General features: G+C 43.2%; 1 protein-coding gene across 3 annotated transcripts in view; it reads right to left on the bottom strand.

Moving 5' to 3' along the window:
• The window catches only part of fancg (FA complementation group G), a 78,600-nt gene that overhangs the window by 41,823 nt on the left and 21,627 nt on the right, over positions 1-15,150 (bottom strand). For all 3 annotated transcript variants that reach the window (XM_070862506.1, XM_070862503.1, XM_070862505.1), the window contains exons 5-6: positions 7,884-8,043; positions 2,284-2,414 (exon numbers count right to left, since the gene is read on the bottom strand). In XM_070862506.1, the coding sequence (XP_070718607.1) occupies positions 2,284-2,414; positions 7,884-8,043 (291 nt within the window). The remainder of the gene's footprint in view (positions 1-2,283; positions 2,415-7,883; positions 8,044-15,150) is intronic.

Below are 15,150 nucleotides of genomic sequence, written 5' to 3' on the forward strand. Positions count from 1 at the left end.
ATAATCTAGGGAAGAGATAGCCGAGGCATTACTACATATATTTCATAATTTGTTAGAAAAAGGTGTAGTGCCAGAGGACTGGTGGATAGCTAACATAATACCTATATTTAAAGGAGGATAGAACATGTCCAGGAAATTATAGACTAGTCAACTTAACATTGGTGGTAGGAAAAATAATGGAATTTCTACTAAAAGGAGAAAATAGAAGAACATCTAGAAACCAAAAATATAATAATGAATAGTCAACAGGGGTTTCAAAAGGGAAAGTCTTGCTTGACCAACCTAACTGAAATTATTGAAGAGGTAAGGGCGAGCAGACAATGGTAATGTAGTAGATGTAATTTATCTAGATTTTCAAAAGGTCTTCCATATGGTCCTTCCCTTATCCAGAACTCCCTTATCCTGAACCACCCCTCGTCCAGAACCATTCCCAGCCAACAGATGGCACATGTGCAGAATTCCGACATGAACAAATTGGAAGTCCTTCCTCGCTGCCGACTCCCGCAATCGCTAGCCTGACTCCGCGATCCACCGTGCCCCCCCCCCACCCCCCACCCATGATCTCTCTGCCGCACTCCCAGCCCTAAGCCAGCCAGCCCCGATATCCTCTTGTTCAGTACCTGTACCGTACAATTTAACATGACCACCCCTCGTCCGTAAAAATCCCTTATCCAGAACAGGCCAGGTCCTGAGGGTTCTGGATAAGGGAGGTTCAACCTGTACCCCATAATAGACTGGTGAACAAGGTCAGAGAATGCAGAGTCAGGAGACAAGTAGCAGAATGGATAGCTAGCTGGCTTCAAGAGATAAAGCAGAGAGTCGGGGTAAAAGGCATTTATTCACAGCGGCAGAAGGTGGGTAGTGGTGTTCTACAAGGATCAGTGTTATTCACAATTTATATAAACGATTTAGTCTTTGGAATCCAAAACACAATTTTTAAATTTGCAGATAAGTGTGAGGTATTAAACTTTGGTAGGAAGAATAAGGTCATTTATTATTTGGAGGGCAAGAGAGCCAAGGTGGGGTAGAGGATCTCGGAGTACAAATATACAAATCACAAAGTTGTGACACAGGTTAGCAAGGTCATTAAAAAAAAAGCAAACCAAGTTCTAGGGTTTATTTCGAGAGGTATAGAATTGAAAAGTAGGGAAGTTATGCTAAACCTGCATCGAACCTTGGTTAGACCACACTTAGAATACTGCGTACAGTTCTGGTCACCATATTATAAAAAGGATATAGAGGAGAGGATGAGGAGAAGATTTACTTGGATGATGGCAGAAATGCAAGAGTATCAGGAAAGGATGAACAGGCTGGATCTCTTTCCTTTTGAAAAAAAGCTGAGGGGTGACAGAGGTCTTTAAAATTATGAAAGGTTTTAATAGAGTGGATACAAAGAGAATGTTTCCACTTGTGGGGAAGAGCATAACTCGAGGCCATCAATATAAGATATTCACCAAGAAATCCAATAGGGAATTCAGAAGAAAATTCTTTACCCAAAGAGTGGTGAGAGTGTGGCACCCGCTACCACAGGGAGTGGTTGAAGCGAATAGTGTAGGTGCAATTAAGGAGAGGCTAGATAAGCATATGAGGGAGAAGGGAATAGAGGGTTCTATGATTTAGATGAGGAAAGACAGAAGGAGGCTCGAGTGGAGCATAAACGCCGGCATGGACGGATTGGGCCGAATGGCCTGTTTCTGTGCTGTATATTCCATGTAATCCTATGTAGATTTTGCCTCGACTGGTGTCCAAACATGGATTATGCAAATGATGTGGTCTACAACACTAATTTCAGATCCTGTATATCCACAGTTATGGCTTAAAAACCTCAATGTATTATGAACAAGATTACGCCCCTATTTATAAAACACATTACCAGAGGCCTTTTTTATGGTTTTATCTATCAGCACTCACTTCAAGAAATGATGTTCTTGAACTCTTAGGTATCTCTGTTCCTCCACATCCTTCCAAGAAAACAAATGTTTTCTTTGATTTTATTGGTTTGGTGATTTAAATTGCTACTGAGAACATCAATGCAGGACTAACTTCCTGTCATCTGAATGAGCTCATTGTGTGTACACTGCGTACGGGAGACAAGGTCCCATTACAGGAACTGCTGTCCAATCATGGTTCTACATATAAACAAAATTAAAACAATTGCTCTTTATAAAAGTTCATTCTCAGTTTAGCTTTTAGTATTCCTGAGATATTTTCCTTCACTCTAATTAAAATTACATTTCCTTTGCTGGTTAAGCACAATGCAATCCAATTATTGATTTTGGGTACCATTTGGAATGAGCTGTAGCCGATCAGAGTATAGATTTCTGCCAGAATTCTCTTGGAGCAAAGTCCTTCAGTAGCTCGCTGCAAGATATCAACAGCTTCCAGGAAATTACCATCTTCCATTTTATGAAAACCTAATAAGGACACAAGAATCAAACAATACTTGTTCATCTATTCGCCTGACACTCAGTGAACATCAAGCAGCAAATATTCTTGCTCTCAAATTTACTTCAAAGGATCATCTGCATTAAAAACTGTTTAAAAATATAAAAGGGAAAATATCAAATATTTTTCAAGCAAGGAGCAGTTGTACCTCTATTCAGAAGAGATTATATACAAACCAGCAACAACTATCCAAACTCCTAAAGTCTTTAAAATTCTTGCAAAGACTTTGCCAACAACCAAAGCAGCAGGACAATATTTAAAACAAAGTACAGTTATGATCAAAAATCAAAACCGTGCAGATACTGGAAATGTTAAAACAGAAACAGAAAAAGCTGGAAATACTCAGGTCAGGCAGCATATGGAAAAACAGGAGTCAAACAGCGCTTCAGGCTTCAAGACCTTTATTCAGGACTAGGAACACGATCACCTCCAAGTTCCCCTCCAAGTCACACAACATCCTGACTTGGAAATATATCGCCGTTGCTGCATCGTCCTTGGGTCAAAGTCCTGGAACTTCCTCCCCAACAGCACTGTGGGAATATCTTCACCACATGGACTGGAGCTGCTCAAGGCAGCAGCTCACCACCATCTTCTCGAGGGCAATTAGGAATAGGCAATAAATGCTGGCCTTGACAGCGACGCCCACATCCCATGAACAATTTTTAAAAAAATTTACAGATGAGCATTTAAAAAAGCTTTTTTTTCCCCTTTCTTTGTGTTCCTTTTCACACACAAAACTGGCCAAGGGAATAGTAGAAGCAGTCAAATCTGTTGAGGCCGCTAGCATATTGTTCACATATTCTTGATGTGTACAATCCATCTGCTGCATCTGCCTACATCCTGCACTTCAATGTAATTCATTGTATGTGGAGCAGTTTGGGACATTTTTAAGAGGTATGATGAGATGCTCCTGCAGTGAAACAGCAGACAGAAACATCAGAGGTTTTGGGGAAGATTCTCAAAAGCAAATGTTGAAGTGATCGTAAAATGATTTAAGTAGCTTGATGAATACATCAGTGCATTCGTAAACAGACTTCTTAGCAACTATTCAACTCATCTGGAAGAATGACGGGACTAGTCAGCCCTTTTGGAACAGAGATTAGGGAGCTAGGAGAGAGATTAAAAAGCAGGACCTCAAAAGGTAGTAATCTCCGGATTACTCCCAGTGCCACGAGCTAGTGAGTACAGAAATAGGAGGATAAGCAGATGAATACGTGGCTGGAGAGATGGTGCAGGCGGGAGGGCTTTAGTTTACAGCATTGGGACCGCTTCTGGGGAAGGTGGGACTTGTACATGACGGACGGGTTGCACCTCAACAGAGCCGGGACCAATATCCTCGCGGGGAGTTTTGCTAGTGCTGTTGGGGAGGGTTTAAACTAGCTTGGCAGGGGGATGGGAACCTGAAAATAGATTCAGTAGCAAGGGGAGTAAAGCTGGAATTAGAAAGCAAAAATAAATAGTGAGTTTGAAGGAGAGAGGAAACAAGCAGGAAAAAAGGGTCAAAAAAACAAATTTAAAGGCACTTTGTCTAAATGCACATAGCATTCGTAACAAAATAGATAAGTTGACGGCACAAATAGAGACAAGTGGGTATGAACTGATAGCCATTACAGAGACGAGGTTGCAAAGTGACCAGGATTGGGAATTAAATATTCAGGGGTATTTGACAATCCAGAAGGACAGACAGAAAGGAAAAGGAGGTGGGGTAGCTCTATTGATAAAGTATGGAATCACTGCAATAGTGAAAAATGATATTGGCTCAAATGATCAGGATGTTGAAACAGTTTGGGTGGAAATTAAGGAATAATAAGGGGAAAAAGTCACTGGTGAGCGTAGTCTATAGGCCCACTAACAGTAGCAACTCTGTTGGTCGGAGCATAAACCAGGAAATAGTGGGGGCTTGTAAAAAGGGAACAGCAATAATCATGGGTGATTTTAACCTCCATATTGATTGGACAAATCAAATTGGTCAGGGTAGCCTTGAGGAAGAGGAATTCATAGAGTGCATAAGGAACGGGTTCCTTGAGCAGTATGTAACGGAACCAACCATCATCATCATAGGCAGTCCCTCAGAATCAAGGAAGACTTGCTTTCACTCTTAAAATGAGTCCTTAGGTGACTGAACAGTCCAATACAAGAACCACAGTTCCTGTCACAGGTGGGACAGATAATCATTGAGGGAAAGGGTGGGTGGGATTGGTTTGTCGCATGCGCTTTCCGCTGCCTGCGCTCGATTTCTGCATGCTCTCGGCGACAAGACTCGAGGTGCTCAGCGCCCTCCCAGATGCTCTTCCTCCACTTAGGGTTGTCTTTGGCCAGGGACTCCCAGGTGTCAGTGGGGATGTTGCATTTTATCAGGGAGGCTTTGAGGGTGTCCTTGTAACGTTTCCTCTGCCCACCTTTAGCTCGTTTGCCTTGAAAGAGTTCAGAGTAGAGCACTTGCTTTGGGAGTCTCGTGTCTGGCATGCGAACTATGTGGCCTTCCCCTCGGAGCTGATCAACTGTGGTCAGTGCTGGGGTTGTTGGCCTGGTCGAGGACGCTAACATTGGTGAGTCTGACCTCCCAGGGGATTTGCAGGATCTTGGAGACATCGTTGGTGGTATTTCTCCAGTGACTTGAGGTGTCTACTGTACATGGTCCATGTCTCTGAGCCATACAGGAGGGCGGGTATTATTACAAACCTGTAAACCATGAGCTTGGTGCAGAATTGAGGGCCTGGTCTTCGAACACTCTCTTTTCCTCAGGCAGCCAAAGGCTGTACTGAAGTGGGCAGGCTATCTTAGATCTGGTCCTTTGTAATGAGACAGGATTAATAAACAATCTCCTCGTAAAGGATCCCCTTGGAATGAGTGATCATAGCATGAGTGAATTTCAAATTCAGATGGAGGGTGAGAAAGTTAGATCTCAAACCATACTCAGCTTAAATAAAGGAGACTATGAAGGTATGAGGGCAAAGTTGGCTAAAGTGGACTGGGAAAATAGAATAAAGTGTAGGACGGTTGATGAACAGTGGTGTACATTTAAGAAGATATTTCACAACTCTCAAGAAAAATATATTCCAATGAGGAGGAAAGCGTGTAAGAGAAAAGATAGCCATCTGTGGCGAACTAAAGTAATAAAGGACGGTATCCAATTAAAAACAAGGGCCAAAATGGCCAAAGCTAGTGGGAGGACTGAAGATTGGGAAGCTTTTAAAAGCCAGCAAAGACTGACTAAAAAAATGATTAAGAAAGGGAAGTTAGGCAATGAAAGTAAACTGGCACGAAAAATAAAAACAGATAGCAAGAGTTTCTACAGATATATAAAAGGAAAAAAAAAATGGCTAAAGTAAATGTTGGTCCCTTAGAGGACGAGACTGGGGAATTAGTAATGGGAAACATTGAGATAGCAGAAACTCTGAATAAATATTTTGTATCAGTCTTTATGGTAGAGGACACTAACAATATTCCAACAGTGGATAGCCAAGGGGCTATAGGCAGGGAGGAACTTGACACAATCACAATCACTAAGGAGGTGGTACTCAAATGAGATAATGGGACTAAAGGCAGATAAATGCCCTCGACCTGATGGCTTGCATCCTCGGGTCTTAAGAGAAGTAACGGCAGGGATAGCGGAAGCATTGGTTGTAATTTACCAAAATTCCCTGGATTCTGGAGAGGTCCCAGCAAATTGGAAAACTGCAAATGTAACACCTCTATTTAAAAAAGGAGGCAGACTAAAAGCAGGAAACTATAGACCAGTTAGCCTAACATCTGTGGTTGGGAAAATGTTGGGAGTCCATTATTAAAGAAGCAGTAGCAGGACATTTGGAAAAACATAATTCAGTCAGGCAGAGTCAGCATGGATTTATGAAGGGGAAGTCATGTTTGACAAATTTGCTGGAGTTCTTTGAGGATGTAACCAATAGGGTGGATAAAGGGAAACCAGTGGATGTGGTGTATTTGGACTTCCAGAAGGCATTTGACAAGGTTTCACATAAAAGGTTACTGCACTACCCCAACTATTTACAATCTACAATAACGACTTGGAAGAAGGGACTGAGTGCAACGTAATCAAGTTTGCTGACGATACAAAGATGGGAGGAAAAGCAATGTGTGAGGAGGACACAAAAAATCTGCAGACAGGCTAAGTGAGTGGGCAAAAATTTGGTAGATGGAGTATAATGTTGGAAAGTGTGAGGTCATGCACTTTGGCAGAAAAATGTCAAGGAGCAAGTTATTATTTAAATGGAGAAAAATTGCAAAGTGCTGCAGTACAGCAGTACCTGGGTGTACTTGTACATGAAACACAAACAGTTAGTATGCAGGTACAGCAAAGGGGATGGAGTATAAAAGCAGGGAAGTCTTGCTAGAGTTATACAGGGTATTGGTGAGGTCACACCTAGAATACTGCGTGCAGTTTTGGCTTCCATATTTACAAAAGGATATACTTTCTTTGGAGGCAGTTCAGAGAAGGTTCAGTAGGTTGATTCTGGAGATGAGGGGGTTGACTTATAAAGGAAAGGTTGAGTAGGTTGGGCCTCTACTCATTGGAATTCAGAAGAATGAAAGGTGATCTTATAAAAACGTATAAGATTATGAGGTGGCTTGACAAGGTGGATGCAGAGAGGATGTTTCCACTGATGGGGGAGACTGGAACTAGGGGGCATGATCTTCGAATAAGGGGCCGCCCATTTAAAACTGAGATGAGGAGGAATTTCTTCTCTGAGGGTTGTAAATCTGTGGAATTTGCTGCCTCAGAGAGCTGTGGAAGCTGAGACATTGAATATATTTAAGACCAAGATAGACAGTTTCTTAACCAATAAGAGAATAGGGGGTTATAGGGAGCGGGTAGAGAAGTGGACCAGAGTCCAAGATCAGATCAGCCATGATCGTATTAAATGGCGGAGCAGGCCCGAGGGGCCATACAAATAAAAGTTCTTCCTTCTTACAGGGAAAGATAGTGGTACAGCACCACACAGTGGTGAAACACTAATTCACATCTACAATCATCCCCAAATCTCTTGAGGTTTCTATCTGTGTTGTTTCACTGAAGGAGTGGGAAGGGGAATAAAAAGATAAAGTCACCCAGTCAGTCATTACAGGATGCTATTGACAAAAAGCGGAAAAGAATCCTGGCAAAAAGAATGATATATGGCACAGAAAGAACAAAAACAAATGTCACCTTGGATGAGAGAATAAATTTAATAAAAGCAGGGAACTGGATCCAAATTTCTGTGGCTGAGGGCTCAATCAATGGCCAAGTTTCAAAACTGTAATCTATTTGCAGATCAGCATAGGGATGGTATGTAAAGTGTAATGTCATAAATAGTGTCACTCATTAATGTGATTCAATACTACATAAAGCAACAGATTTTCACTCACACACAAAAACCTATTACTGGTCTCATATCAGCTGATGAGTTTAAAATTAGACGCATAATTGATTAGACTGGTACCTCGAATAAACATAGTACAGGTGTATATCAACTCTCCCAGACTGCTGAGACTCTGTACCAACACAAGATGGCTTCCATTTCTATCTTTTAAAAGGTCACCAGTTTTAACGCATTGCAACAAATCATCAGAACGTGTGTTCAAACCAGAGCCTGAGGAGCCCTAAAAAAAAAACACAAACAGGAAAAAGGTAAGTGGATAAATGGCAGTTTTTATTTTTTATTTTTACATTATTGAAGAACTATTTCAGAGACTAAAGATAGCATGCTAAATCTACATTCCACAGATAAGGATTGTTTTAACAACAACTTGTATTTATATAGTGCCTTTCACATAGTAAAACATCCCAAGATGCTTCGCAGCAGTGTTATAAGACAAAAAAAATAAATTGGCACTGAGCCACACAAGAAATCACAGCAGGTGACCAAAAGCTTGGTCAGAGGTAGGTTTTAGGAGTGTCTTAAAGGAGGAAAGAGGGGTAGAGAGGCGGAGGTTTAGGGAGGGAGTTCCAGAGTTGAGGGCTCAGGCAGCTGAAGGCTCGACCGGTTAACCAATTATTATATGATGCGTTTCATCAACTGATTTTAGAATAGCCTTCTAAAATGCAGCACCTTGTGGCCTACAAGGCAAATAGCCACTTCCAACAATAATGTTGAATTTGGCTGGATTAAAAGGAACTTAGTTACCTTCTTCAGTCAGGTTCATCGATTTTCAGCTGGTCAACTGCAGGGCATCTATTATCCTTCTGCTAAACAATACTGAGATACCTCTGGTGTCCCCCAAGGATCTATCCTTGGACCCTTCCTATTTCGCATCTGAAAACACATCAGTTTCTACATGTACGTTGACAACACCACCACCTCTCTCGATCCCTCCACTGTCTCTAAGTTGTCAAGACTGCTTGTCGGACATGTAGTACTGAATGAGCAGAAATTTCCTCCAACTAAATATTGGGAAGACTAAAGACAATGGGCAAGAATTTCCTAACAACCTGCCAGCGCCCGATTGCAGCCCAAAAGACCGCCAAGATTCCGAAGATTATTACCAACAAAAATTTCCCCCCAAAATAAAAAAAAATCTGCCCTGAAGAAAAAGTGGGTGTTGCATCCCGATTGTTGTCAAAAAAGTGGAATTTAGGGTCGATTGGGCGGTTCATAAAGAAAATGGGCGATAATTTAAAAATTCACTAAAAATTTACCCCAAGGCTGTGGGAGAAAAACAAAATATTTTTTCAAAAACAGAACATAAAAAAAAAAAATCTAAAACATTCTCAGTGCCCTTTTAATTTAAAACCACCACAGAATTTTAAAATAAGAGTAAAAAAACCAATTACTAACCTTTTTCTTGCAGAGCTACTCACCAACCGCCCAGCTCCACTGATTCTCATGGGCGTTTTTTTTAATACTTACCTGCAGGTCACCACTGAGCCAAATATCACACCATGGAGATCAGAGGACGGTGCATGCCAGCAGTCCGCTCCCCAGCGGTACCTCAAAACTGCCGGTGTAACTCAGCTGGGCCATTTCTCGTCGACCCGGTTATCGCCCAAAACAGCAAATGCCACCGAGAAACCAGGCAGTGAGCCATCGCAATTTCTAGCCCATTGTCTTCGGTCCACGCCGCAAACTCCGTTCCCTAGACACGGACTCCATCCCTCTCCCTGGAAAATGTCTAAGGCTGAACCAGACTGTTCGCAACATTGGTGTCATATTTGACCCCAAGATGGGCTTCCGACCACATATCTGCACCATCACTAACACCGCCTATTTTCATCTCCAGAACATCACTCAACTCTGCTCCGCCTCAGCTCATCCGCTGCTGAAACCCTCATCCATGCCTTTGACACCTCTGGATTTGACTATTCCAATGCTCTCTTAGCTGGCCTCCCACATTCTACCCTCCATAAACTTGAGGCCATCCAAAACTCTGCTGCCCGTGTCCTAACTCGCACCAAGTCCCGTTCACCCATCATCCTCGTGGTCACTGACCGACATTGGCTTCCGGCCCAACAATGCCTTGATTTTAAAATTCTCATCCTGGTTTTCAAATCCCTCCATGGCCTCGCCCCTCCCGATTTCTGTAATCTCTTCCGGCCCCACAACCCCCACCCCCCCGCCAAAATATCTGCGCTCCTCAAATTCTGGCCTCTTGAGCATCCCCAAACTTAATTGCTCCAGCACTGGTGGCCGTGCCTTCAGCTGCCAAGGCACTACATTCTGGAATTCCCTCCCAAAACCTCTCCGCCTCTTTCCTCCTTTAAGACGCTCCTTAAACCCCATCTGCCCCAGTATCTCCTTATGTGGTTGGTGTCAAATTTTGTTTGATAACACTCCTGTGAAGGGCCTTGAGGTTTTACAATGCTAAAGGCACTATATAAATACAAGTTGTTGTTGTTGTAGTTGTGAGAAATTGGGTCATTCCAACCACTAATGAACAAAAAAAAACAATGGATTGAGAAACTGGTCATCAGTCTGTGCGTAGAGTAACAAACACAAAGTTTCACCATCTGTACAGCTTTTATGATTCCGTTCATAATATCCTTGTATTTTCTTCGGTTTATTTTCTGTTGATTTTCTAAATTAATCTTTTTCATTTTGATGCTTGAATCAGTGCAGCACAACGGAGCACCACTGCATGGTGCAATGGAGACGCAAGAGGTGTGTCCATCAGTCATTTCCTCATGGGGACATATAGAATGCTCCAGAGATCAAGCCACCCTATTTCAGATTATTAGCAATTTGTAGCTCACCAATTTTGGAACAATTTGAAAACTGTCTTCTTCTGTGACTGTTTCTGGGAGAGCTGCCCGTACTTTTCTGTGTGGAGAATGATGTGTAATATACATCCTGTTTAGGCTAGGATGACAGCATCCCTCAACCATAAGTATTCAAATCACTGGTATAACTCTGGATTTATTCTCTTCTCCCATGTCTCTAATTACATTTAAAGATTTAAGTTCAACTCTACTGTTTACTAAATAATGCTTCAGGTAAGTAGTCTCTATTAACCAGGCCAGATTGTCTGCTCTGGTCATGGATTATATAATGGGCACAAAAAGTTCCATTGAACTGGTTGTTCACACTCTTTCTAGGACAGCATTAAATGTTCAATCACTGGCCTATTCCGATACTCCAAGGGTTTGAAATCCATTTTGATTGACATCTTTAATCAATTGTGAACAATATCCGTCTATTTCCCCTTGTACCAGCCTGAATCAAAAAGGGAAAAGGGAGATAACAACAGACTGGCAGCATATGTTCTTCAGTTCCCTCACTGCACTACTATAATGGGCCAGAGGCTACAGGAACTTAATGAAATATCTGTCTTCAATCTCTCTGCAGATAGACCAATTTAACAATTGGCAAGGTAATGATCGATTTGATTTGTAAACTAGTTTATTCCACAGTAGGCAAAACGTACAGAACACTGTCTATAATGAGAAACACTTGGTACGATCAGTATAACTTCAGTTCACAACTATTACAAAATACACCACCGCACTTTAAACTAAAAAGACAGGGGGATGGGAATCTATGCAGAGAGGCACAGGGAAGTAAAAAGGGGGCAGAAGCAAAAGGTAGGAAGGAGAAAAGCAAGAGTTGAGGGCAGAGAAATCAAGGGCAAAAATCAAAAAGGGCTATATGACAACATAATTCTAAAAGGACAAAGAGTGTTAAAAAAAAAACACAAGCCTAAAGGCTCAGAGTCTCAATGCGAGGAGCATTCATAATAAGGTGGATGAATTAACTGCGCAGATAGCTGTTAACGGATATGACGTAATTGGGATTATGGAGACATGGCTCCAGGGTGACCAAGGCTGGGAACTCAACATCCAGGGGTGTTCAATATTCAGGAAGGACAGACAGGAAGGGAGAGGTGGTGGGGTAGCATTACTGGTTAAAGAGGAGATTAATGCAATGGTAAGGAAGGACAATAGCGTGGATGATGTGGAATCTATGGGGTCAAGTTTCGGGCTGCGCCGTTCGAGCCACGCCTGATTTCCACGCCGAAAACTTACCTCGGTATTCTCCACTCCCTCAGGTCGATCCAGGCCCTCAGCGCAGCGCAGCACAAGCTGTGGGGGGGGCGGAGCCAGGTCCCTGCCCTAAAAACAGTGGCGGGACCTCTGCACATGCGCGCTACAGTGGGCGCTCATGTGCAGTAGCTCCAGGTGCCCGAGGCGGTGTGGGAGGGGCCCGAAGCACGCCACCCCTAGCCCTGGCCGAATGGGCTCACAGGGGTGACGAAGATCGGACTGCACCTTCCTCCTCGAGCTTCCTGCTCTGGCTTCCCCCCCCATTCAGCTCACGCTCCCTCTGGCTCTCTCACGCCCCTCTACCTCCCGCTCCGCTGCCTGCCGCACACCCCCCCCCTCCCCCAACCACCTCCCGGTCAAGTCCGGTCCGCTCTCTCTTCCTTCGGCGGGGCCCGCCCGCCTGGCATCTTGCTGGGGGCGGGCCGGGCCCGTGTCATCCTCGTCCTCGTCCCGCTGTCTCAGACACAGACAGAGAGAGACACCGGGGGGGGGGGGGGGGGGGCGGTGTTTCATGTTTGTAAACTTCCCTTTCTTCTCTCTCCTTCCTCCCTCCCCGCCCCCAGTTCCCTAAGCCTGATGTTCCAAGTGTAGGCAAGGTTTTTCTGAGCATACAAAAATCGACACTTACTCCATTCTAAGTTAGTTTGGAGTAAGTTTTCACTGCGTAAACTTTCAAAACAGGCGTAAGTGGCCAGACAAGCCTCCTTTTGAAAAAAAAAATCTGTTCCAAAATGAAACTGTTCTAACTGACTAGAACTGGAGCAAACTAAATGCCAAGAATTGCAATTTCTAAGATACTCCAAAAAAAATAGGAGCAACTCAGGCTGAAACTTGACCCCAATATGGATCGAGCTGCGAAACACCAAAGGGCAGAAAACGTTAGTGGGAGTTGTGTACAGGCCACGGAACAGTAGTAGGGAGGTTGGGGATGGCATGAAACAAAGATACAGCAGTTATCATGGGTGACTTTAATCTGCATATTGATTGAACTAACTAAACTGGTAGCAATACGGTGGAGGAGGATTTCCTGGAGTGTATAAGGGATGGTTTTCTAGACCAATATGTAGAGGAACCAACTAGAGGGCTGGCCATCCTAGACTGGGTCTTGTAACGAGAGAGGACTAATTAGCAATCTGGTCGTGCTGGGCCCCTTGGGGAAGAGTGACCATAATATGGTAGATTTCTTCATTAAGATGGAGAGTGACACAGTTAATTCAGAGACTAGGGTCCTGAACATAAAGAAAGGAAACTTTGACGGTATGAGACGTGAATTGGCTAGGATAGATTGGAGAATGATACTTAAAGGGTTGACAATGGATAGGCAATGGCAGACATTTAAATATCACATGGATGAACTACAACAATTATACATCCCTGTCTGGTGTAAAAATAAAACGGGGAAGGTAGCTCAACCGTGGCTAACAAGGGAAATTAAGGATAGTGTTAAATCCAAGGAAGAGGCATATAAATTGGCCAGAAAAAGCAGCAAACCTGAGGACTGGGAGAAATTTAGAATTCAGCACAAGAGGACAAAGGGTTTATTTAGGAGGGGGAAAATAGAGTCCGAGAGTAAGCTTGCAGGGAAAAGAGAGTATGAGAGTAAGCTTGCTCCTATAGATATGTGAAGAGAAAAAGATTAGTGAAGACTATTGTAGGTCCCTTGCAGGCAGAATCAGGGGAATTCATAATGGGGAACAAGGAAATGAAGACTAATTGAACAAATACTTTGGTTCTGTCTTCACTAAGGAAGACACGAATAACCTCCCGAAAATACTAGGGGACCGAGGGTCTAGCGAGAAGGGGGAACTGAGGGAAATCCTTATTAGGCAGGAAAATTGAAGGGACTGAAGGCCGATAAATCCCCAGGGCCTGATAGGCTGCATCCCAGAGTACTTAAGGAAGTGGCCCGAGAAATAGTGGATGCATTGGTGGTCATTTTCCAACATTCCATGGACTCTGGTTCAGTCGTATTGGATTGGAGGGTAGCTAAGGTAACGCCACTTTTTTAAAAAGGAGAGAGAAAACAGGGAATTATAGACTGGTTAGCCTGCCATCAGTGGTAGGGAAAATGCTGGAATCAATTATTAAAGATGTAATATCAGCACATTTGGAAAGCAGTGACAGGATCGGTCCAAGTCAGCACGGATTTATAAAAGGGATTTCATGCTCGACAAATCTAGAGTTTTTTGAGGATGTAACTAGCAGAGTGGATAAGGGAGAACCAGTGGATGTGGTGTATTTAGACTTTCAAAAGGCTTTTGACAAGGTCCCACACAAGAGATTATTGTGCAAAATTAAGGCACATGGTATTGGAGGTAATGTATTGACATGGATAGAGAACTGGTTGGCAGACAGGAAGCCAAGAGTGGGAATAAATGGATCCTTTTCAGAATGGCAGGCAGTGACTAGTGGGGTGCCGCAGGGTTCAGTGCTGGGACCCCAGCTGTTTACAAAATACATTAATGATTTAGACAAAGGAATTGAATGTAATATCTCCAAGTTTGTAGATGACATTAAGCTGGGTGGCAGTGTGAGCTGTGAGGAGGGACTTGGACAGGTTAGGTGAATGGGCAAATGCACGGCAGATGCAGTATAATGTCGATAAGTGTAAGGTTATCTACTTTGGTGGCAAAAACAGGAAGGCAGATTATCTGAATGGTGATAGATTAGTAAAAGGGGAGGTGTAACGAGACCTGAGTGTCATGGTACATCAATCATTGAAGGTAGGCATGCAGGTACAGCAGGTAGTAAATAAGGCAAATGGCATGCTGGCCTTCATAGCGAGAGGATTTGAGTATAGAAGCAGGGAGGTCTTACTGCAGTTGTACAGGGCCTTGGTGATACCACACCTTGAGTATTGTGTGCAGTTTTGGTCTCCTAATCTGAGGAAGGACAGTCTTGCTATTGAGGGAGTGCAGCGAAGGTTCACCAGACTGATTCATGGGATTGCAGGACCGACATATGAAGAAAGACTGGATCGACTAGGCTTATATTTATTGGAATTTAGAAGAATGAGAGGGGATCTCAGAGAAACAAAATTCTGACGGGATTGGACAGGTTAGATGCAGGAAGAATGTTTCTGATGTTGGGGAAGTCCAGAGCCAGGGGTCACAGTCTAAGGATAAGGGGTAAGCCATATAAGATCGAGAGGAGGGGAAACCTCTTCACTCAGAGAGTGGTGAACCTGTGGAATTCTCTACCACAGAAAGTTGTTGAGGCCAGTTCGTAGATAT

Source organism: Pristiophorus japonicus, chromosome 2 (assembly GCF_044704955.1).
Source record: "Pristiophorus japonicus isolate sPriJap1 chromosome 2, sPriJap1.hap1, whole genome shotgun sequence".
Taxonomy (NCBI): Eukaryota; Metazoa; Chordata; class Chondrichthyes; family Pristiophoridae; genus Pristiophorus; species Pristiophorus japonicus.